General features: G+C 39.2%; 4 protein-coding genes across 6 annotated transcripts; 2 read left to right on the plus strand and 2 right to left on the minus strand.

The window, feature by feature from the left end:
- The first annotated feature begins 6,093 nt into the window (after positions 1-6,093).
- On the plus strand, positions 6,094-10,668 carry LOC133726041 (protein DETOXIFICATION 40-like). Of its 3 annotated transcripts, none has more exons than XM_062153487.1 (6): positions 6,094-6,309; positions 6,436-7,067; positions 7,987-8,043; positions 8,157-8,514; positions 8,691-8,777; positions 8,968-9,806. In XM_062153487.1, exons 1-6 carry the CDS (start codon positions 6,205-6,207, stop codon positions 9,058-9,060), a joined length of 1,332 nt encoding a protein of 443 aa, XP_062009471.1. In that variant the 5' UTR covers positions 6,094-6,204; the 3' UTR covers positions 9,061-9,806. The 3 variants fall into 3 exon arrangements, with proteins under 3 accessions (XP_062009471.1, XP_062009472.1, XP_062009473.1); XM_062153488.1 differs by lacking the exon at positions 8,968-9,806 and adding an exon at positions 10,576-10,668 and having other exon boundaries at positions 6,098-6,309; XM_062153489.1 differs by having other exon boundaries at positions 6,101-6,309; positions 8,912-9,807.
- A 4,128-nt stretch (positions 10,669-14,796) lies between these two features.
- LOC133707722 (phytochrome-interacting ankyrin-repeat protein 2-like) lies at positions 14,797-15,371 on the minus strand. The gene has a single exon (XM_062133210.1). The coding sequence runs from the start codon at positions 15,331-15,333 to the stop codon at positions 14,797-14,799; it is 537 nt and encodes a 178-aa protein (XP_061989194.1). The 5' UTR covers positions 15,334-15,371.
- Positions 15,372-16,361: 990 nt separating this feature from the next.
- Positions 16,362-18,584, minus strand: LOC133726042 (large ribosomal subunit protein uL6c). Its single transcript, XM_062153490.1, has 3 exons — positions 18,430-18,584; positions 17,643-17,951; positions 16,362-16,903 (listed from the first exon to the last, which is right to left on the minus strand). Exons 1-3 carry the CDS (start codon positions 18,462-18,464, stop codon positions 16,567-16,569), a joined length of 681 nt encoding a protein of 226 aa, XP_062009474.1. The 5' UTR covers positions 18,465-18,584; the 3' UTR covers positions 16,362-16,566.
- Positions 18,585-19,651: 1,067 nt separating this feature from the next.
- Positions 19,652-25,439, plus strand: LOC133726043 (glutamate receptor 3.7). Its single transcript, XM_062153491.1, has 6 exons — positions 19,652-20,496; positions 20,961-22,309; positions 22,553-22,830; positions 23,004-23,035; positions 23,743-24,149; positions 24,792-25,439. Exons 1-6 carry the CDS (start codon positions 20,241-20,243, stop codon positions 25,203-25,205), a joined length of 2,736 nt encoding a protein of 911 aa, XP_062009475.1. The 5' UTR covers positions 19,652-20,240; the 3' UTR covers positions 25,206-25,439.

Below are 25,439 nucleotides of genomic sequence, written 5' to 3' on the forward strand. Positions count from 1 at the left end.
GCTGCACCCCTGACCATGGTAAACATCAAGGTCGGGACCTGCCAGGGCACAACGCCGTCACCGATAGGAGATGGCCAATCGATCTGCCGCCAAACCTCGCCATCACCATCGATCATAGAAGCAAAGCCGCCGTCGAAGGTCAGCCAATCCCGATGGTGAAAACATGCCTTCCACACATCGAACCCCGAAGAAAAGGAGATCAGAAGTATCAAAAGAGCAAGCGTCCTATTTGTCGTCAAGCATCAAGTAAATCGTAGAGGATGTCCACAGTAGCTTAAAGTTTATGTTTTTAATAATTAGGTCTCCTTGATTGGACTAGGGTTTGTTTTTTTGGAGCTTTTAGGCGTCTGGCCTTCTATTTAACCAAAAGGAAAAGGCATATAAAAGACCAACATGTTGGATGTAATTTTTCAAGTAATTAAAGGTTGATATATCATATTTGTACCTTGATCACCATATACTACACTATGCACGCAAATATTAAATGTGAATATCTGAAAATCACATTTGATAAGTCTTTGGGGGCATGTGTCTTTGTTAAGGCTTGAAAATCAGCTTTGATCGATCAAGTTACCAAACCTTTGGATCATTATTGTAAGTACTAAAAGTAGACCTTGTCCTCCTGAAAGTGATGCCATAATCAATAGTACCCTTAATATATTTAAGAATGCGTTTAGCGCGCAGCTGCAAGATGATGATCAGTGGGACAATGAAGAAATTGACACACGGAATTAACACTATATGCAATATCGGGCCTGGTGAAGGTAAGATATTGTAGTCAGCCAACAAGGCTACGAAAAAGAGAAATGTCACCTGATGACAAAGGAGTCCCATGATCTTTAAACAATTTAACACCAGATTGGCAAGGAGTTGGATGAGAATGGCAATCCTCCAAACCATCTTTGTGAATAAGATCTTTGGCATACTTATGTTGAGAGACAAATAAACCAGAAGGCAAGTATTGTATCTCCAAACCAAGAAAGAAATGCAGGTCACCTAAATCCTTCATGTCAAACTCATGCTGGAGTGCAATCTTAATCTCAGTAATCAATGCTTCACTGTTGCCAGTAAGGATAATGTCGTCAACTTAGAGCAACAAGTAAGCCTTAGATGAACCAGAAACAAGGACAAAAAGAGAAGGGTCGGCATGAGAAGGAATAAAGCCAAGACAAGGTAAGAAGGCAATGAACTGTTCATTCCAAGCACGGGGAGCCTATTTGAGGCCATACAAGGATTTTTGAAGCTTGCATACATGATCAGGATAAGTGGAGTCAATAAAACCAGCAGGTTGTGCCATATATACTTCCTCATTTAAGATGCCATGCAAGAAGGCATTTTTAACGTCAAGTTGATGTAATTTCCATCCATAGGCCGCAGATAAACCAAAGATTAATCGAACTGTTGTATGTCTAACAATAGGAGAAAACGTTTCATCATAATCAATACCATATTCCTGACTGAAACCTCGTGCAACTAACGAGCTTTATGCCTGGCCACCGATCCATCAGCATTTCTTTTTAGCTTAAAAATCTATTTGCAAGATACAAGATTTTTGTTAGGTGGAAGAGGGACCAAAGTCCAAGTATTCTGATGCATCAAAGCATCATATTCCTCTTGCATAGTAGCTTTCCAAGCAGGAATTTTAAGAGCTGTTTTGTAAGTGTTGGGTTCAATGGCAGCAAGGTCTGTACAAGAAGATAGAGTGGAGAGAAGAGCCTTCTTCTTAAAAATGCCTCTCTTGGCCCTAGTAAGCATGTTGTCATTAGTCGTAACTTGAGTGAGACCGTCAACTGGATGGAAAATATTACAGTCGGAAATGTGACTTGATGTTCTTGTTGTTGGAGAGCATTCAAGAATCACAGAGATGCCTATACCAGGCTGAGAGCTAACATTGACAGATCTGTCATCTTCATTAAAATGAATAAGAGTATGGGAATCTGGTGCAAACATATTAGAAGGGACTAGGAGAAAAGGAAGGAGTTTGAGATGCAACATTAGGCAAAGAAACAGATGAATCATCAGTAGAAAAATCATTAATTGGAGAGAGAGAGAGACCATCAGTAGCAGGATTGATGTGTGTAGTACTAGTGGAAGAAGAAGGTAACTGACCTGTAGATGGTGGTGTTGTGGTTGTTGTGTGTAGGACAGGTGCTGAGAGTTGTGCATGGGACTGAGTATTTGATAGACAAGGTTGTAACGAAGGTGCTGCAGATTGAGGAACAGCCGATTTTGTCGAGACATATGGGAAGTTGAACTCTTCAAAGAAGACATGTCTTGATATAATGTATTTTCTCGTTTGCAGATTGTAACAAATATATCCTTTGTAACCAGCAACAAAGCCAATGAAAACACACTTGGTTGTCTTAGGTTGAAGTTTATCGGTTCTATATGGAGTCATAAGAGGGTAACATGCACACCCAAACACTGGTAAAATTTCCACAGATGGGATTTGATGGTATAACTTCTCAAAAGGTGAATACATTTGCAATGTTGGAGTTGGCATTCTGTTTATGAGATACGTTGCAAATGCATAGGCATGATACCAAAATGGGGATGGAAGAGAGGCAGCTTGCAATAGTGTCTCGAAGATGCATGTTCTTTCGCTCAGAAATTCCATTATGCTCGGGTGTGTAAGGACAAGACCTTTGACGAACAATACCATGTGTATGCAAGAAAGACTGAAAAGCATTTCCAATGTATTCCCCTCCTCCATCACTGCGCAAGGTCTTGATTGTAGTAGAAAATTGAGTTTTTACAAAGGCATAAAGTGTTTTAAAGTATGAGAGAACCTCATTTTTATTTTTCATGGGAAACATCCCTGTATAACGAGTACAATCGTCAATGAAAATTACAAAATATTTGAACCCATCTATGGAAAGATGAGGGGCTGGTCCCCAAACATCTGAATGCACAATTTGAAATGGTGTGTCACTCCTAGTAGAAGAGGTTGGAAAAGGCAACTTGTGAAACTTTCCAAGAAGACAAGCTTCACAGACCTATGTCTCAACTGAGGTCTCACAAGAGAGATTACACTTATTTAACATAGCTTGAACAATTTCATTAGAAGGGTGCCCAAACCGCTTATGCCAAAGATCATGCTTGATACCTTTTCCAATAAATGCTGACTTTGCAGAATAACCTACCAAACCATGAGAGGATGCAACACCAAGCTTGAGAGGCAAGTCAAAAGGAATGGGATACAACCCTTGTCTACTTAGTCCTTGATATAGAACTCTTCCCAGCACCTTGTCCTGTATAACACACATAAACTCATCAAACCAAACTGAACAATTATTTTGTTTACATAGCTGATAAATGGAAAGAAGATGTGTAGCAAGTTCAGGAATAAGTAAGACATTGTCGAGTTTAAGCAGCCCAAGAACAGCATTGCCAATGTGAGTGATACCCAAATATTTACCATTACCAACTTGAACCGTGTCTGAGGCAGAATATGGAGCAACATTGTTTAAGAGCTGCATTTCACTTGTCATATGGTTTGTGGCACCCGAATCTGCAAGCCAAAATTGTGGGGATGATGTAGATGCAAACATGGCTGCATTGGTGGTGGGAACATGCTGCTGCTGATTTGGAAAACCGATAATATGATAACACCTATCTGCTGTGTGATTCTTTCTTTTGCAATATTGACATTCAACACCTGCAACACTTTGGGAGAAACCTGGATTGACTTGAGAAAGATTTGGATATTGATTGAGGGTACGGCAGGTTCTGGCACCATGACCAACTCACCCACACAATTGACAAGAAAGTGCATTTCCAGTTGTGGCTGTAGTGTTAGGAAAAACACCACTAGCATACTCATTATTAAGAAATTGCTGACCACCAGTGAGGCCCCTACCAACATTGTTTTGAAAACCTGAACCATTTCTTCCACCATTAAACCGGCCACGACCTCGACCAGCAAAGAATCCAACTGCTTCAAAGTTGGGATCAAAAGATCCATAAGAGACTGAAAATGGAGAAAATCCATAAGGAACTGCAGGGATGGGAACATAAGCTGCCTGAGAAGAAACAGGAGAGACTGGACTAGCTTGAGCTTGAGGCAAAGGGCTAAAACCAGGTGGAATAGTTGGTGAGAAGTGTTGAGGAGTAACAGGACCAGCTTGAGATGAAATGGGAGTTGTAGGAGTTGTGGGAGGAGTTGGAGTATGGGAAGAACTTTGAGCAACCATTGCAGTGAGTGATAAAGGTTGAGACTAAATTTCATTCTCAATATCGATTTCGGCAGCCTTAAGAAGTGTCTTTAACTCTCCCATGGAACAACTCACAAATTGTGCCCTGATCACTGTTTTTAATTTATAGCTGCAAACTTAGCTGGTAGCCCCTCAAAACAGTGACTACAATGTCCTCATCATCCAGATAAACACCAACAGTCTCCAAAGCATCCCTAGCAGCCTTAATCTTATCCAAATAGGTTTCAATGTTATCAGAACCCTTCTTTAGGCCTTGAAAATTTAACTTAAGTGGGAGAATATTTTGCATATTTGGAGCGGCAAACTTAAGCCTAAGGTTGGACCACATCTCTTGTGCGGATCTACTACCAACAACACAAGATATAGCCACAGGGCTCAAGGTATGGCCAAGCACGTTCACAATGCTCTGATCCTGAGTTTTCCATGCAATATAGTCACTAGAAACAATCTTAGATCCATCATCAAAGACAGTATACTGAGGAGGACATGGATGAGAGCCATCCACAAATCCAAAAAGATTTTGGCCCCTTAGAAATGATTCAAGTCGAAACAACCATGTAGGATAGTTTGACTCATCTAAAAGTATATTAGGCAAGTAAACAGTAGTCTGAGTAATAGCCATGACGAGTAGTAACACAGATCTAGGTTTTCAGTGCAAGAAATTGAAGAATCAAGCAACAATAACACCAAGAAATTGAAGAATCAAGCAAGACGAAGCTTCGATGAAGAAGAACAACTCGGAAAACTACAATATCAACTTGGAATTGAAGGATTGGAGTAAACGAAAACAGAGAACTTAGCTGAAATTGAACCACAAAACTAGGCGCAAGAACTAGCTCGACCGGAACCAGGACGGAGAACGATGACCGGAATCGTGATAAAGAGCAGCTCAGGCGGATCACCAAGGCTCTGGATACCAGGATGGTGGGCCCATAACCCACAAGTCCCAGGATCGAAACCTGACTCTGATACCATGAAAGCTATGAAGTAAACTTGAAGAAGAGAAAAAGAGAGAGAGAACAAATAGAAACACCTGTATATTGTGTATGAGTAACCGACTTAATTACAAAGCAATTAGAGTTGAGGTATTTATAGTAAACCTAAGTATGCCTAATTAATTAATAGAATTACAGAATTACTACAAGACCGATTATCATGTAAACACGTGTCAGAATAACCTGACGCACATGCACAAACTATGAATGTAAAAGTAAAGCCTATTTTTACTACATAGCCTAACATGGCTTACGATGTATTGATCAATTTAAAAGATAGAAAATCGCATATCAAATAGTATATAGACTAATTACAATGCATTTTTGTCTAACAAAGTATTTGCAGAAATTCCAGGTTTGACTCTCCCTCTTCGGTTGATTAAAAGTTTAAATCAATTAAAATTTAATATAAACAACAGACAGCACATCCACGGCCTTTATGTTAATTGAATAATAAAATTTTTGAAGAAGTTTGTTCTCATTTATAATTATATAGGGTTTAGTGGGTACATAATACTAGAAAACCCTAGAAAACTTTTAAACGCGCCTCACGAGCTTGGTTTCGCCAGAGAGGTTCCATGACTTGTCCGACGGTACGCACTCGCGGCGTCGTCGTCGGAGGGGCCTTCCAAGATGTAAGGGCTGATCGGAGGTGGCCCTCGAGAGTGCCTTCAGATGCGACATTTGACAAACAATTCGGGAGTCAGCTTCATTTGTGATATTAATTACAACATTGCAGCGCCGTGCCTTGCACGCAATAATGCCTGCGCTTCATGCAGGATTGCATACAAAGAACACCGAGACAATCATATACATGGATCCACCTTCTCCAGATTAGTAGTTAATTTGATAAAGTTTTCCTTTTGGTTTCTTGCATATGCATTTTGATTGAATTAACTAACGATACCATAGTTCCTTAAACCAATGAAGATAAGGAAAATCTTATAAATCAAAATTTGCAAAATTTAAAGAGACGAGAGAGGAATGGCAACGTTATGTCCATGTCCACCCAAATCTTCTCCGGCCACCTTGGTAATCTTGAGCTCGCCGCTTCTTCTCTCGGAAACAATGGAATCCAAGTGTTCGCCTATGGCCTCATGGTACGGTCACTACGGTGTAAATACCATATGTTTTCATAGAATACATATAGAAAAATACCTTCATTACGATTTTTTTTTCTTCCCTAATCTAACAGTATATTTCTTTTTGATTTCCAAATATATCAGTTAGGCATGGGAAGTGCGGTGGAGACGCTATGTGGACAAGCATATGGAGCTCAAAAGTACGAAATGCTAGGCATATATCTACAAAGATCAACCATCCTCCTAACGTTGGTCGGTTTCCTCCTCACCTTGGTCTACATCTTCTCAGAACCAGCTCTAATCTTTCTCGGCGAGTCCCCGAGAATCGCCTCCGCCGCCGCCATTTACGTCTACGGCCTGATCCCTCAAATCTTTGCCTACGCCGTCAACTTCCCGATCCAGAAATTCCTCCAAGCTCAAAGCATAGTGACTCCAAGTGCATACATATCAGCAGTGACTCTAGCCGTACACCTCTTGCTGAGCTGGGTGGCCGTGTACAAGATTGGGCTTGGGATTCTGGGCGCGTCGCTGGTGCTCAGCCTGTCGTGGTGGATCACTGTGGTGGCGCAGTTTGTATACATCTTGAAAAGCGAGAGGTGCAGGCACACGTGGAGCGGTTTTACGTGGCAAGCGTTCACCGGGTTGTATGGATTCTTCAAATTATCGGTGGCGTCTGCAGTGATGCTTTGTTTAGAGACGTGGTATTTTCAGATTCTGGTTCTGCTGGCTGGCTTGCTGGAAAATCCTGAGTTGGCTCTTGACTCGCTCTCGATTTGGTAAGTCTTTATTGGTTTTGTTTTTTGTTAATCATTTATATAGTGGCCAATCAATGTGGGATACTACTATTTTGACCACATGCGCTAGCTATTCATATTGTGACAATTTAGTTTAATCAACATATCATATGTTGTTTTTTTTTTTTAAATAATCATATGGTGGTTGTTAACTATTCTTATTCTTGGTCCTCACCAGCGTGAAAATGAAACTATTCTTTTTCTTTTTTTGAATAAATGAAACTATTCTTATTCTTGGTACAGTTTCTTTTTTGTGGAGAAGATTGGTTGGAAACTTTGGAATAATTCAACTCATCTTTTTTTTTTGACAAGTTCCTGCTAGCTATATGAATAAATCTTATGGTCCAAAAGTCATTTTCTCATGTATGCTTGGCCATCCAATTAACTTTTCTGCCCAAAATATGGATGATGCATCATCCATATTACCCCTTTTGGCTGCAGATATATTATATATTATTGTGGTTGTGATTGCCAGATAATTGGCTATAATGTGTTCTGTTTTTTTTCATCTTCTTTATCCTTGAGGGATATGATGATCGGAAAATGACATCTCAATTTTTTTTATTTAAATAAAAAATTACTTTGTGATTTAATCTTTACAACAACCCAAATTAAAGAAGTCAAAATTAAAAACTTACAGAGCTGAATCAGAAGAGTTATTTATTGATTTATAGAGAGTACTAAAATAATTTTTGTTTGTTATTTACTGCATGAAAATTCTATAGCACACTCTCTATATATAATATGGCATATCGATCATTACCTTGGGTTTCCAACATGTTAAAAAATGGACCCAACAATTGTAAAATTGCCGAATATGCCATACTCTATAGTACCACATAATGACATAATGTATGCATGATGTACATACACATGACATTTGGCTAATTGATTAATGCAGCACGACTATATCAGGATGGGTGTTCATGATCTCAGTTGGGTTAAATGCAGCTGCAAGGTCAGTTGAATAATTTTGTATATGAGTTAGAGTTAATGTCCGACATAATATATGAGGACTATGCTTAATTTAGCATTATTGTTAATGATGGGTACGTGCAAGTATACATGCAGTGTGCGAGTAAGCAATGAGCTTGGAGCCGGAAATCCCAAGTCCACAGCATTTTCCGTCATCGTGGTGACTACGATCTCCTTCATCATCTCCGTCATCGCAGCTATAGTTGTTCTTATTTTCCGTGATGTTATCAGCTACGCCTTCACGGAGGGTGAAGTCGTGGCTGCTGCTGTCTCAGATCTCACCCCTCTGCTTGCCCTCACCCTCCTCCTTAATGGAATTCAGCCTGTCTTGTCCGGTGTTGCTGTTGGGTGTGGATGGCAAGCTTTTGTGGCCTATGTAAATGTGGGCTGTTATTACTTGGTTGGAGTACCACTTGGTGCCCTTCTTGGATTTTACTTCAACTTTGGCGCTAAGGTAATTACTTAATTACCTCCAGTAAATGCCAGCTCGAGTTACTTAGACTTTAATTAGTATGCAAATGTGGTTAATTTGCTTAGTACATTATCTACTTAAGTATTAATGTTCGAAGGAAAACTAAAATTTCACGAAAAAGTTGCTGACTCGCCTGACTGTATTTCATATTGGTTTAGGGAATATGGTTAGGGATGATGGCGGGCACGTTGATGCAAACAATCATTCTAATATGGGTCACCGTTCGAACGGACTGGAAGAAGGAGGTAAACTAAGGTTATTAAGACTACTATTTCCGATCTTTTTGTAAACATGAAAAATCCTGCAACGAATGAAAGAAGGACACGTGTACAAAATAATATATTTTTATTAATGAATTTGCGGGTTACAATCTCTGTAGATGCTCTTTCACAAGATTCTCCTCTGATTCGATCTCTGACGTTGATTTAATCCAAGGGTGGCGTGCACTTGATCTTGAATCAAACGGTTGCAATGTGGACTCCCTGCTATGTTGACGATTTGAGGAAGATGATTGACCAAGGGCTGTAGAAGCTTGATCTTGATCGGATTTAGGCCACGAGTGGTGTCACGTGATGAGTGTTCTTCGGCTTTGGTAGGGGATGAACCAGCACGTGTGTTTGGTGCTTGTTGATTCTCCACGAGCTTGATGAAGAACTTGGCAGAAGTTTTGCTTTGTTGACGACTTGAAGACGACGGATGATCAAGGGCTGTAGAGGCTTGAACTTGATCAGATCACGAGCGGTGTCACGTGGCGAGTATGGCTTTTGATGGTGGATGAATCAGCACATGTGTTTGGTGCTTGTTGATCCTCCGCGTGTTTGACGACTTCCGAGCTTTTAGGTGATTTCCCCTGCTTGTCTGAAGTCGGCGAGGTGAAGAGACCGGCTATTTGGCAGCTTGATGGTTCTTCACGAGCTTGGGAGACTTCTGAGTTTTGGAGAGGTTTCTTCCGTCTGCTTGCGTCCCTCTGTCTGTCGTCGTCCTCGATGGTGTACTTGGCTCAAGGGCGATTGACGCTTGATCTTGAGTCGTATGATGGCCACGAGGGTTGACACGTGACGAGTGCTTTGACTTGAGGTTGGTGATGAACCGACTATTTGGCAGCTTGAAGGCTCTTCACGCGCTTGAAGACTTAAGAACTTTGGGAGTAATTTTTCTCTCCGGCTGAAGTCCTTCTCTTGATTTGAGAGGGGCTATTTATAGTGTCAGCGCCTCTCTCAATTTGGAATGCCTTAATGACACGTAATTAATTGTATTTTCCTTAATTACGTAATCAAATCAATCAGCCCTAATTAACTGATTTAATCACGATTATTAAGGAATTATCCAATCAATTTGATGGATGATTTTAATTGTATTTCATTAATAGCATAATCAAATCAATCAGCTTTAATTAATTGATTTAATCATGACTATTAAGGAATTAGCCAATTAATTTGATGGCTGATTTTAATTGTATTTTATTAATAGCATAATCAAATCAATCAGCTTTAATTAACTGATTTAATTACGACTATTAAGGAATTAGCCAATAAATTTGATGGCTGATTTTTGTCTTGATTATCAATTTAAATAAATTGATATCTAATTAGCAGACGAGATTTAATGCTTGATTTTATTCGGAATCAATTAATTTGATTGATCCGCTTTAATATCAATTGATTTAGCCGGAGCAAATTCATTTATTGTCGTCGAGCCTTTCATGTATCGCCAAGTGTCATTCTCTGAGTCTGCGTGATTTTGCTGACTCACAAGCCACGTGGACAATTTGCGGGACCCACATGCTGACTAAATTTGTTCGGTCATAATTTCAAGTGGTGACCGAATTATTTAATGAATTTTATTTTCATTAAATTTTTGGTGTCTACACTTTTCATTATCTATCAGATTTTAAATATCAGAGTTTTCGTTCTTTGTTTTTTTGTTTTAATATTCTATGAAGATAATAATTTTAATAATACAATGTTACAAGTCATCTGAGGCTAGTGTATGTTCAAGTATTGTTGTACTCACTACTAAGTGATAACTTGGATTGAATTGCAGGTGGAAGAGGCAGCTAAGAGGTTGAACAAGTGGGACGTGAAGGAGCCCCTAAAAGGTTGAGAAGGAAGTTATTATATGTAGAATGATATTATTCTTCGAGGTTTTATTCAAAATGTAACTTAATTTGTACTTTTGATATATATATATATATATATATATATATATATATATATATATATATATATATATATATATATAAAATAGGGATAAAAATTGCTCAATTTAAAAGTTAGGAAATTAAGTTGATTATTTTTTGAATCAAACCCAAATCGGGTGCCAATATATTCATCACAAGCCAAAATAGGCTGTTACATATCATTCCGCTGTCATTTATAGACAGACAAGAAGCTAGTGGTAGTACCCACAAGTGGTACGTACATATAGTCCTACTCATTGTACATTCAAATACGTAGAGATAGCGGATATCCTCTTTCGGTACTACTCCAGAGACGCTAAAGAGACATAGATCGATGCACATCGGTGCTTAGTTTCCTAATATAAGGAATTATTGTAATTTAGACAAACTAAAAAACATATAGATGGGCTTAGGGCAAAAAACCCCAGCCTAAATTAGAGAGCCCAATAGGGCAGCCCCAAAGAGAAGAGCCCAACTTAAGGCCCAGCAAGAGGGTTGACCCAAGCCCAGACTACCACGCCACTACGCCTGCTGCCGCCACCACGAGACCACGCCGGTACAGCCCCACCCACGAGTCTGCTCACCACGAACCGCTCCGTCGAGTTCCGTCACAAGCCCGCATCGCTGCGAGCCCCCCAAGCCACTGCCGTGCAGTGCCCAGACCCGACGCAAGCCCCACAAGCCGCACCGTCACCAGAATACCGCAAGGTTGCCGTCGCCACCAGATCTCGTTGCCTAGCACAAAATCGCCCAGAAAGGCCGCCCGAACCTGCACCAAACCCGTCTGCCAAGTCACAAGCCAAACCAGCTTCTCTCCCGACCTTAGCCCAGGGCTTCGAAGCGCCCATCCGGTAGCCAGCACAGCGACAACTCGGCAAAGCCGATGCTATCCCGGCCGCTGCCGGACAGGGAACAATTTGGTGATGTTTTCCTCTCTCGCGACGCAAGGCTAGAGAGAACTAGGGTATTGTTTTATCAGCTCTCTAGCCTAGCGCCGCTACTAATAATGACTCAATTTTCTAAATGTAACAATGGGGATGAGTCAGCTGATCACTACATTATCTGCAATCCACACACCATGGAACGGTGCAGGGTTGTGCGAATTTTTGAATTTTCAAACAGTTCGTTTGAATTCAACATGGAGATCTTTTTCTCTGAGACGGGTGAATGTACAAAATTTGTTGTATTATGCCCCCAGAAAGCTTATTGCAGCAGCGTCACACCAAGTGCCTATCAACCCATCGTTACTTATATTAATAGAAAGTTGTATTGGGTGGGTGAAGGCGGCATTGTAGAGCTGTATCCGTTGGGGTGTGACAGTAATACTAGCAATGTCGACATTGTGGAAAAGTGTTGTAGTTTCATCAAATTTGAGATTAACAGGCAATTTGCATACGAAATGTGTAGCTTAGAAGGGTGCCAAGGGCGTCTGTACCTCATGGTATGGGAACGGTACGGTTGCAATTATATATGCAAGTTGAAATTAGGCCATCATCAGGTGGATGTGCAGGTTCAGCAGTCGGAAAATGGTATTTTAAAGAGATTTTGAGTCTGGATTGATCCTAGTTCTTTTATTTCAAATTGTAGAGGATTGTAAGAGGTACGCTAGTTCTTTTATTTCTTTTTAATTTCGGCATGTCTACTGCGAAGCAAATAGCTAGTGTGGTCAATAGGCTTGCACATCTTGTTAGTTGGAGTAGTATAGATGAGACGCATGTTATTATTCGGGATGTTCTCTATGAGAACCGATATAATGTGCCTAGGGGTTCAGGCTTGATATCCCCCCCCCCCCCCCCCGAGGGCGCCCGTTGCATGCTTTTCCTGCTATCAATAATATGAGCGAGACACCCAACCTAGGCTGGTGCCTTTGCCTTTTTCAAAAAAAAAAAAAAAAAAAACTTACTGTCAACCCCTATATTAACCAGTTTAGCTTGACCCGACTCGAATCCTACCCGCCAACCCAAGTTTTTTCTAATAAGAAGCTTATTAACACTAACATATGTGGTAAGGTCAAGGGAGGTTCAGATCACACAAACTCCGTATCAAAAAATTCCCCGAAAAGTTTAACCGTAAAACTCTACAACATTTCTCTCAGTCATTTTGTCATCTTCTTCAAAGAGGAGAACAATATTTGACATCCCACCAACATCTTTAGTGCACATCTTGTTCCGTGTCACCAACAATATTTGAAATCCATGAAACACTTGTTCCGTGTCTAAATGTCTCATTGTTCATTCACTCATTTGCATTGGTTCTCTCGAGGTCAAGAGCGATTGTTGAAGATCGTTCAAGTGAAGAAGGCAGTCAATGTTCAAAACAAACACCACACTAGTTAGTTTAGTGATTGTAGCCGAGAGTAGTGCTAATTTTTTTTGTAAAGAAACTTATTCTTCACCATTAGTAGATTGATTTTATTTTGGGTTCTCAAGAGTAAGAGCCCTGCAGTGTTTTTGAGGTTTTCACTGTGTAACCAAAGTTGTGTTGTTCTGTGTGAATTTTGGTTTTCTGCCCAGTAGGGATTACAACATATCTATCAATCCCCGATACCCAGAAACATGTTCATCCTAGTATTTTCAGATTCATAATGACATAGTTATTTACCTAGTTAAATCATACTAATACTATACTCCTACCGGGCTACCCCTATGCGGCTATGCTGCTGTTTTGATTTGCTCAAGTATAATGCATTTGGGGTTTTAGACCCAGGGGTGTTATCTAGTCTTTTCTATTTCCGAGCTTGGGCTCTCGGTATGTAGCACCCAAAAGAAATATGCTAAAACAGTTTGTTTCTTGGACAAATTATGTGGTGAAGTCAATAAATAGGATCATACTATTCTATACATTTGCTTCTCTCTTTCTATCATTTATATGAGAACTAAGCCACAATAATTTAACTAGCTTAAAGGATTACACCTTCTTGCTTCTCTAAGAGCAAGTTCACCGTTGAGGGAAAAAGTCAAGGTCACTGGGTCACTGGGTCGACCGGTCAAGAAACTGTTCACTATTCACTGGACATGTGTTCCACCCGTTCCGTTTCTTGACCGGTCAGTTACTGTTCATTGAAATTTTTTTAATTTGTTTATTGTAAAATTGAAATATATTTAATGTAAATAAATGGTAATAATGGACATTTATGGATAATTGATGTAGAACGGATGGCAACAAGGATTGAAGAGTAGGAATATTTGGCATTTGGTTTGCTACAAATTTGGCATTCGGTGTTAGAATTGTGATTGGTATAGCTTTTCGGAAAGGGAACAACGCTAGGAAGAGAACTCACTACTAGAATTATGTTAATAGACATCAGTCCAGAACCAATGTAAAACTAAAATCCGACCGATCTCTTAGTGGCTGATGTAAAAGATCGAGAAAATCAGACATCGGTCAGAAACCGATGTCTCGGATAACAACCAACATCGCTTCTAAAATACAAATCGATGTATAGTCGTTATAATCATCATAATTCTAGTAGTGAGTTCGGAGATGTTGGTGCAAGTCCGGGCAAAGGAGTGCAAGTATCGGAGCTACTGTTACCAAGCGTGGTGTTCTGACCACGCTTGCTACGTAGTCTTTCAACACAAGGGTTTCAATTGTGGCCAATGTGAAGGTTTCCGTCAATAATGTGCACTAAAGAATGTGGAGAAGGTGGTGGCAGTGGTGGTGGTGGTGGTGGAGAAGAGGGTGCATGTGTAGACGGCGGTGATGAAATACGGTGCAGGCTAGGTCTGTCAAAATGATGTACTTTTATCATCCCACCTTAACGTTCAAATTAAGAACTAGCCCTCATCATGGACAAATCTTATATTCATGAGTATTAATTAATTAATAAAGCCAAATGACTGTCCTCCAAACTTTACCAAAAGATTTCAATTTACACAAAATATATATGTTCTTCACTTTGAACATTTGATACACTACTGGTGGATGAATCGGGTCAACACAGACAGACATAGCTGTTACTACACAAAGAAACAAATATTTAACCTTGTTACTACCTCAGTACAGCAAAAGCAAATCTAATTTTAATACGGTGAACCAAAGAGGACAGCTAAAACAATACCAACAATACACCAAACAAAGCAGCATCAGGTTTCGGATCCGCAAGAGCTCTCCCCTGAAGATGAGGTTTGTTGCTGAAGCCGTTTCATGTCCTCGTAAGCCCACTCGAGACCGAGGCAGTAATGGAGTGGAGGGTTGAACCTACAATCATGCATGTCAACCGGCAAGAACGCCCCATTCTCCACCAGAAACTTCATTGCCTCCCTCCTCCTCTCTTTCGCCGCATTGTGAAGCGGAGTCCAGCCGCAAGCACCGCCCAGCTGCTTAGTTCTGGCATCTATGTTAGCCCCACGCTGAAGCAACTCATCCATGACGTCAACATGGCCGCCCTCTGCGGCGAGGTGAAGAGGGGTGACCCCTCTTGATTTTTGACCACCGCATGTAGCCATATTCACATCCAGTACACCCTGGTCGAGAAGCCGCTTCACCTCTTTGAGATCGCCCTTGCGGCAACCAACGTGAAGTAGAGTCCATCCCCTATCAATATCATCCATGCTGGCTCCATGGCCACCGGACCTAATACACGAACGCCTCCTTGACGAGGTAATCCTCCCTCTGATCATACTTCAAATTTATTTACTTACCACCCAAAAGCGTTCTATGCAATAACTAATATGGGGACTGCCAACTTTCCCAGTGGTCCATGGAATATCTGAGAAGCCAAGGTTTTCCCACATCAATTAGGACTAATGAGTCCACGTGGCTATTTCGGTGGGATTGGGATCTGAGTTTCGTAAATCCAAATGGAATCAGAATCCTAGACTTAAATTGAAAAGGAAACCTAGGAGGCTAGCTAGATGGATATTGTGGGCATGTGAATTCAAGTAGATCCTAATGAACCAGAATACTAATGAATTAAACTGGATCCATAGGCATGTGACAGTAGAACGAGCATCAGATATATATGGTGGGCAAGTGCCATTTCATTGAACTTGAATGTGATGAGATTGACCGCAAGAGGTTGCCTGACATGCACCCGACTATGCATGTGTGTGCCTAGGGCATACATGCGCCTCTTGCATCTTGGCTGGTGCCATAGTCATCTACTCATCTCTGGGAGTTGAAACCAGAAAATGATGCGGATGATGGAGCTGGCAAATGGTGTTTTACACACACAATTTCCTTGTACATCCTGGAACGTCCAACTACAACAGTGACTGCCTGCTCGCTTTGGATTCATTCAATGACAATAGCTTCTGCGTCTGTTATGAACAATGCGGATCCGTTTAATATTCTTACGGGAGAACGAGAGGAGGCTGATGACTATCCTTCGACTTCACAAATAGTGGCATTTCGTTTTGTGATCCCATGGTGTCCAACACCAGTTCCTATGTAGCAGCAACGTCCACTAGCTAGTACCATAGCAAGGCAAATATCAAATTAGTCAAGAACCTTCAATTTTCAGGGGCAACCAACCTTCAAAATCAAGGTTAGCTTACATTTTCTACTGGAAAACTGCTGCCTCTGGTCCATCCACTCTTGTGTGGATGGTTTACACAATTACACTATATGAGTAACTTACACGCATCAATATCACTTACCTGTCGTATTCTAAACATTCAGTATTTAGAAAAATAAAATGGTCTTGGAATAGCGAATAGTGTAGGACTGTATTCATAATTTTCATCTCTCATTGTGCACAATCAAAGTCTCATGTGCTACAAGCTACAATGGACTAACAAGCGGAATACTGGAACAATGAACAACAGCTAGCAATAATCTCAATAATTCTGATACATATTGACAAGCACAAATGTGAGAATACAAAAATAAAAAAACACCAGGGAAAGAAAATATTACTTCTTCTTTCCTGCTTTTCCTTCCTTTCTTCTTACAATTTCATCAGCATATTTCACTCCCTTACCTTTGTATGGCTCTGGAGGTCTCCATTTCCTGATGGAAGCAGCAAACTGACCAATTTCACTCTTGTCATATCCACTAACTATGATTCTGGTGTTTTCTTCCACCTTCACTTGTATGCCATCAGGAATATCCATCCTAACTGGATGGGAGAACCCAAGACTCAATACCAAAATCCTCCCTTCTAGTGTTGCTCTATAACCAACGCCAATCAACTGTAACCTCTTCTCAAATCCTTTGGATACTCCCACCACCATATTGTCCGTAAGTGTCCTAAGAAAGTTATTCAAACAGGCACTGAAGGGTTAGAGAGAGATATTTGGCAACCTTTGATGAATCTCAAATTGGACGTGTATGTGCCCTAACATGGCTAAATCTGATTCTCTTTTATGATCAGGTAGACACTATGGCATCATAAATTAAAACAAAAACACAAGAAAAGACAATAAAGGGAATAAAAGAAATATGAAAATCCTCTTGAATAACAGAAACTTCAAAAACATCAAAGACCTTTTGGTTTCATTCCAGGAAACAACTACACTGTTCACAAACTACATTACTCGGACATGTGGACACGCATATAGTTATTTTTGAATTGCCTACTCTTCTAACCAGCAACAATCCATATCGGTATTCCTTCATTAAATAACTTGCATGGTCTGTGTACTTGATATAGAAGAGACATGTTGATTGATAACAAAAAGATTTTTCAATCAAATTAAACCACCAATGTCTGCAATTTTCTTTTATATTTTGAAAAGGCAAGAGCAGCATGACCATTCAGCCCTGTCATCATACTACCTAGGATATGAGAAAGCAGAGATCCAATGACAAATTAGAATATCACAATACCACAACTCTATCATTCCCAATCTCTTATACTTTTTCTTTAGAAGACTCAATATCCTTGAATTTAAGAGATCAACAGAAAACACATTTTAAGAAAAAAAGCTAAGAAGAATTGAAAAGACTAATCTCATTTGAAGGTGCTGAAGGATGGAAGAAACTTTACCTGAAAAGCCCGTGCATTTGATTGGCCCTTCTTGTCTCCACTGCTTTCTTGACCCTTAGAAGTCCAGAGTCCTCCTTCTCCACCACTACTTCTCGTGGGTAAGTCATCGAGAGCTGCCCCAAAGGGCCTTTTACTTCCAGAGCCTGACCTTCCAATTTCAGAGTCACATTGGTCGGCACTTCAATCGGTTGCTTCCCAATTCTCGATTCCTTACATTCCACAGTCTTCTTCAAAAACCCAACATTACTTGCAGGAGCACTGTAAACAATGAAACCCTTTCTTTCGCCCAGAAAAGCCGACCGCAAATTGCTGAAAACACAACACCACAACAGTTCTTCAGAAAATCAAACACACTCCACAACAATTGCTCAGTTTACCATTACACTACTAATTAAACACTAGCTAGCCAGAAGCAACACAAACTTCATAAACATAAATGCTTCTGTATAAAATATGCATTTGGGTACGAGGCTGTTTATTTCCCTTGATATCTAAACAAAAATTAGCTTTAGCCAAACCTAAAATCAAATCCTCCATGGACACAACCCATTATGCCACTACAACCTACTCGAAAAAGGTTTCGAAAAGCAATAAAGACTCCAGCTTTCTCAATCTATCAGCAAATATTGTGACCCAAAAACCATAAAGAAAGAAACTTGGCAATGTGATATGCGCCAAAAGATAAGGAGCAGTAACAATGCTTGAATTACAGAAGAGTAAAGCAAAATTGAAGATGAAAGTAGAGCAGATAAAGTGAGATAGTAAAGAGAAGGGTTGGGATTGTGACCTGGTTTGGAAAGACGAAGTGATTGGGGAAGCCATTGTTAAGAGCTTGAGAGCATCAGCTGACTCTGTGAACCCTTTTGCTTCTCTAGACGATGAGAATGAGCAGGCAAGGATGGACCTTTGTTATCCAGTTCCAGCATTTGATAGAATGACGGAATTGCCCTCTGCACTTGGGCTTTGCCCAATTGAAAATAGGAAACTTGGTCTTAGCCCAATCCATTTTCTGCCTAACTACAAGAATTTGGTTCTTGGTCTTAGCCCTATGATTGATTGCTTATGCTTGTCAATCTATGAATATGATGTGATGGGAACAGATGCTAATGCTTAGCTAATTAGACATAATCAGAACAATTGACAAAAGAGAACAAATAAAGTGGCACTAAATGTTGTTATTCTTTTGGACAAAAGTGACACATTATTCAAAGATTCAACTCTTGATAATGTTGGAACATTTCAATTTTAATAGGTAAAAAAAAAAAAAAAGAGTAATTTATAGATAAAAATTTAGCTCGGGAATCTCTTATTATATGTTTAACATATTACAATTTATTATTTTCAAAGATGTAACAATTTTTGTGATCATTTGTCACTCTAGGATTCAAAACCACCAGTAAAAATGCACCATTATTGAGATCATGATACAAAACTACATTGATAGGGATAGAACTCTTCCTGACGTTTGAAACTCTATGACATGGTCTTTGTAAGATTGAGTTCAAATTTTTTTTTTTAGAAGCCTTTTATTGGTTACATTTATTGAATCCACCTAGTTTAATTCTAACCTAATTTTTAAGCATTTTTTCACTATCTTTGTTAACCCAAAGGACGTAAACCAAAAAAAGATCTTGTCATTAACTAACAGTTACATGATGATCAAATTGACAGGAATACATAAATATGTAACAGTTAACATAATAGATGGTAACAGTTACATATTATTTTAAATATAAGTTAGCAAAACTACCAATTATTACTTAAATAATGGTTGTTCTTCTCTCAAAAAAAAAAAAATGGTTGTTCTAGACTTGTATCGATAAAAAAAAAATGTTGACAGTTGGACCTTCGAAGAATTATTTTTTGGGTGAGAAAAGCATTTATCATCTTTTAGGTAATTAAAAACTGAATCATATGGTTGGCTCCACGTACTAAACGATGTTTAAGACTCTTAAGCGGGCACAGCAGGAACTTGCTTCAAATAAAAGAAAGGCGAAAACGAAAGCCCTGAGAATATGACATGCAAGTGGACCCAAAATATTTCCCTTCAAATTGTGCTGCTCATTGGAACATCATGTTTCCAGATCCAAATTCAATTCTTCAACCACCACAATCCTATTTTCACTTAAAAATTCCTCATTTGAAATTATACCCATTACTTTTCTCACCAAACCCACTTCTCTAAGCTTTGTCGTCTGAACCTCCCTCAGTTCTGGCTTTAGACTAACCATATTTCTGGTCCTGAAAGTTGACATTGTCTGGAAATCAATATTTCATTGGTGAAAGTCCTGTACTTATATAGTCCAGTATTGAAGTTTGAGTGCTTTTCTCAACTGGGTAGTGATCAAGGAATTAGAGGATATCATTACAAAGCTTTCTTTTGAAGTTTTCATCTTTAGTGTGGGGTTACCAGTTACTCTCTTGTCACCCTCTGACAAAGCTTTCCTTTGAAGTTTTCATCTTTATCCAAAAATATGGTGCGTCCTTTTGGTGAAGAACCCATTAAGGTTTCCTTTTGAAGAACCCGTTAAGGTTTCTGACAAGGTTGAGTCTTCACTTTGAGGAATTAGAGTGGTGGGCTTAACTTTGTGTTCCAGTATGAGATATAGTGTGGTTTTGGGACTTCATACTCTCATATGGGTATTGCTCACTGCTTCTTTTTACTGCCAAAAGCCTTCTGTGGTGAACATTGGAGCTATTTTTACTTTTGACTCTGTTATTGGTAGAGTTGCAAAGCCAGCTATGGAAGCAGCAGTTTCTGATGTTAATGCAGATTCAAGAATACTCAGAGGCGCAAAACTGAGGTTGTTTTTGGAAAATGCAAATTGTAGCGCGTTCTTGGGATCCATTGAAGGTACCTTTGTCATTAATCATTTTGTTTCTGTATATGAATATCATTTCTTATCGTTGTTTATGGCAGTTGTGAATTTTTCTTTATTGACTAAAATTTGAGATTACAGCAGTTGTAGCGAAATCATACATCAACTGATTTTGTTAATTGATATTATATTCTGTATCTGTTCTGTTACAGTCTGTGAAGCATTCATGCATATAGTTTTCCAGTTTCCTAGTTCAAGTTCATCTCAGTTTGCTTAGGACTACATATTCTATGGAACCTCTCATAATTGTATGTATTGCTGATTTACTCACTTCTGCTCCGAATATTGATGCCAAAGTTTGTTCATCTCTTCATTTAATATGGCACTTGATATTATTGATGTTAAAGTTCTTCATCATCATAACCCCTTTATCAGTACTTGACTCAGAATTGAAATTATTGCAACCTACATTATTGTGATAGCATACTTGTCGGACCAGCTTTTCAGGTTCTTGACAAAGGTGTAGTGGCCATAATTGGTCCACAGTCCTCTGCAATAGCTCATATGATCTCTGAGATTGCTAATGGTCTTCAAGTACCTCTTATCTCATATGCTGCCACTGATCCAACACTGTCTGCTCTTCAGTTCCCTTACTTCCTCCGAGCTACACAAAGTGATGACTATCAAATGGCGGCCATGGCTGGTTTGATTGATTACTATGGGTGGAAACAGGTAATTGCTGTCTTTGTGGATGACGAATATGGGAGGAATGGAATATCTGCTTTAGGTGATGAACTTGAGAGAAAAATGTCAAAAATTGCATATAAGTTGGCTTTGCCTGTTCAATTCAATCAAAGTTACCTCACTGATTTGCTCCATAAATCCAAATTGCTTGGCCCTCGTGTCTACGTTGTTCACATTGATCCTGACCCCAGGTTGAGAATCTTTCAAGTTGCCAAAGAACTTCAAATGATGACCAGTGACTACGTGTGGTTTGCAACAGATTGGCTCTCTACTACCATTGATTCATTCTCTCCAATGAATCGAACTTCACTCGCTGTTCTTGATGGTGTAGTCGCACTGCGTCAACATACCCCACAGTCCAATCGAAAGAGTGCATTTATGTCTAGGTGGAAAGAAATGCAGAAAGAAGGTTTAGCAAGTTCTGAGTTAAATGTCTATGGACTACATGCTTATGATGCAGTCTGGACAGTTGCAAAGTCTATTGGAAGATATATAGATGAACATGAAAATATCTCATTCTCTGTCCTTGACAAATTACTAGAATTGAAACCGTCTGAAATTCAGCTGAGGAAGCTTAAAATATTTGATGGTGGACCTCTTCTTAGAGAGAAGTTATTGGAGACAAATATGAGTGGTTTAGCTGGTGAGGTTAGATTTAATCGTGAAGACAGAAACATTGTTAGTGGTGGTTATGATGTCGTTAATATTGAGAAGATGGCAATTCATACAGTCGGTTTTTGGTCTAATTATTCAGGGTTTTCAGTTTCACCTCCTGTAACTGTTAAAAGAGGGACAAGCAGCTATCCCCCACTGGATCAGAAGCTTGGCTATGTTACTTGGCCAGGTGGAAATACAGTAACGCCACGTGGTTGGGTGATTGCAGTCGATGAACAACCATTGAGAATTGGAGTGCCAAAAAGAGTGGGTTTTGTTGAATTCGCTAGAGAACTGAACGACAGCCACAAGATCGAAGGATACTGTATTGATGTCTTCATGGCAGCACGAAAGTTAGTTCCGTATGATATTCCTTACAGATTTGTACCTTTTGGGAATGGTCAGTCCAATCCCAATTATGATGAGCTTGTGAAGATGGTTGCACAAAATGTAAGTATACTTTACTGGCTTTAGAATTGGTATTATCCAAAGAATGTTTAAAATGTGAGTCTGCTTTACTGTAAGATAACGTACCAATACATGGAAACATGATGTATGAGTTAGCACATGCAGATAGCTTGAAACAACCTACATGCCGAGTATGAACTGGAAACTTAGTTTGATGGAGAACCATAGTAATATTTATCTACTTCATTTGATCAACACCTTCTTTGTAATTGAAACTTTTGGCAGGTATTTGATGCAGCTGTCGGGGACATTGCAATTGTGAAAAACCGCACAATGATTGTGGATTTTTCTCAGCCCTATGCTACCACTGGGTTAGTGATAGTGGCGCCCGTTTCCAATTCGAAGTCAAATGCTTGGGTCTTTCTTCAACCATTTACTTGGGAGCTGTGGTCTGTCACAGCAGCTTCGTTTGTGATTGTTGCAGTGGTTATGTGGACTCTTGAGCATCGAGTCAATGATGATTTTCGAGGTCCCCCTAAGAAGCAGCTTGCTACAATGTTCCTGTAAGCCTTCTATATGTTGAAATGTAGACCATTACAAGTACAATGCTTCCCGAAACTAAATATCTTCAATGTTATCTTAATGCAGCCATTTCTCTTTGCTTAACAGTTTGATGTTGCAATTAACCAATCATATACTCGGGAAACTTATGCCATTCTACTGTTTCTTATTGCAGGTTCAGTTTCTCAACACTTTTCAAGAAAAATCGTAAGTGTGGGATTTCCAATATAATTATTTCTTAGTCTTTCTGGTTCTCTAAAGCTATACTTGCAAGTTCTAACATTAATAGAGGCATGATAAGATGGTTTTTAGAAGATAGTGTTTTCTGATACATTGTCATTGATTATACATTATCTTTTTTAGGCCAATTATACATGGTCTATAAAAACCATAAACTTGAATGTTGCTGCACACTAAAATACACACAGATGTGTGTTCTTTTTTAACTTTTTATTGCCACTCAGTGAAACTAACAAGCCACATCAGTTGTTGCTGCTCCACAGTGCCACATGATGTTCTTAATGAAGTCTAAACTTTTTCGTCTCTATTCTTCTTATATGTTTTCTCTTGGGATTATTTGGAAAGTTATGAATTATTAAAACTTGTTGCATATTAATATAATGACAAGTTCCTTTCCACAAAAGGATTTGGCACAAGTCGTCTTATTACAGAAAATGGGATGTACACACTAAAGTTAAGCATTTTCTTTCATAAGCTCTGAACTATTTGACTACTAGTTTTGCTGTTGAATATTGTTTATCAATATATTGACAGTATATTGTTTTTGAAAGGATGATTAAGACTAGTTTGCAGTGCTTCTGTTCTACCATCACCTGGGTTATGATATTATTTTTCAGTAAATTTTGGAGCCACATAACGTTATAGTAAAGTATTTAGTCTTTCATCAATTACAGAAGAAGATACTGTGAGTCCACTTGGGCGGATAGTGATGGTGGTATGGCTTTTCCTGTTGATGGTAATCACGTCAAGCTATACTGCAAGCTTGACTTCAATCCTTACAGTTCAGCAGATTTCATCACCCATCACTGGAATTGATAGCTTGATCGCAAGCAATTGGCCCATAGGGTACCAAGTAGGGTCATTTGCTTATAGCTATCTGACTGAAAGCCTCTACATTCCTGGTTCAAGACTTGTTCCTCTAGGTTCCCCAGAAGAGTATGAAAGAGCACTACGGCAAGGGCCAGATAATGGAGGGGTAGGAGCTGTGATAGATGAGCTAACTTATATTGAATTGTTTCTCTCAAGGCAAACGGACTTTGGGATTATTGGGCAAACATTTACCAGGAGCGGATGGGGATTTGTAAGTACCTTTGTCTATAGCTACAAATAGATGTGCATACATGCATGCTAGATATTTTTTTGGGGAAACTGCAAATGCAGATGCTCCCTTACTGGTTTACATTAAATATTACATTTACTCCATATTCAGGTCAGATGTTTTTGCATCTATATTTTCATAGTGTTATTTATCATACAGTGGTAGAAGTGATTTTCTTTACCATATAAAGTAGGAAGATGCCAAATATTCTGAAAGAGAAAATCTTCAATGTTTTAACACAATTTTGGAGAAATGTGTAGTGTTCCAAAATGGGAGTTGAATAGAACATTACTAATAAAGGTTGTAGATAGACTTTTGAGGTAATTTGGAATAATAATGGAAATATTGGGAAGTAATAAAAGCGGGACTTTCCATACTTTCAGGAGAATGGACAATCCCTTTCCATTTTTAAGGTTCATTATAATGAATCAAAAACTATTAAAATCTCTTTGTGCCTTTGGATTGCAGTAATTTTTTGGTTCCTCGTTGTCATCAATGAGATAGAGTTGTTGCAAAGTTAGACCAACATCATGAAATTAAGCCACTATATTGTCTATGGCATCTTGTTTACCGATTATTTTTTATGGCCTTTTCTTATTTTGTCTGTTCACCTATGTAACTTAGGCTTTTCAAAAAGATTCTCCCTTAGCTGTTGACATGTCGACTGCAATCTTGAAACTTTCTGAGAATGGAGAGCTTCAGAAGATCCACAAGAAATGGTTTTGTAAGATGGGTTGTCCTGGTGATAAGGATCAGGACACTGAGCCTAACCAACTCCACTTGATCAGCTTCTGGGGTTTATATCTATTATGTGGTGCCTTCTCTGTCGTTGCATTTGTAGTGTTTCTGATAAGAATGATTTACCAATTTGTCCGGTACAAAAAACGGCAAGTAAATCATCCTTCTCCTGTATCCACAAGATCATCCAATACTCAATGTTCTCAGGTCATATCTAACTTTGTTGACTTCGTTGATGAAAAGGAAGAAGCTATCAAGAGAATGTTTCAGCATGATAATCCTCAAGTTCAGGTTTGCTGATGAGTATCTAGATATGTTGTCAGAGAAAGAAAAGCTTAGATGTTTGATAGTACAAATTGAGAACTCCGATAGTAACTTTCTTTCTGGTAATTGATCATAATATTACGACACACTCAGGAAGCATGTATATAATCACTTTCTTAGCTCAGTGCTTAATTGAGAAATACTTTTCTGTATGACAAGAATGGCATCATAGAGTTTTGAGTTATGAGTAGTTATTTGTAGCTTTACATG

Source organism: Rosa rugosa, chromosome 1 (assembly GCF_958449725.1).
Source record: "Rosa rugosa chromosome 1, drRosRugo1.1, whole genome shotgun sequence".
Lineage (NCBI taxonomy): Eukaryota > Viridiplantae > Streptophyta > Magnoliopsida > Rosales > Rosaceae > Rosa > Rosa rugosa.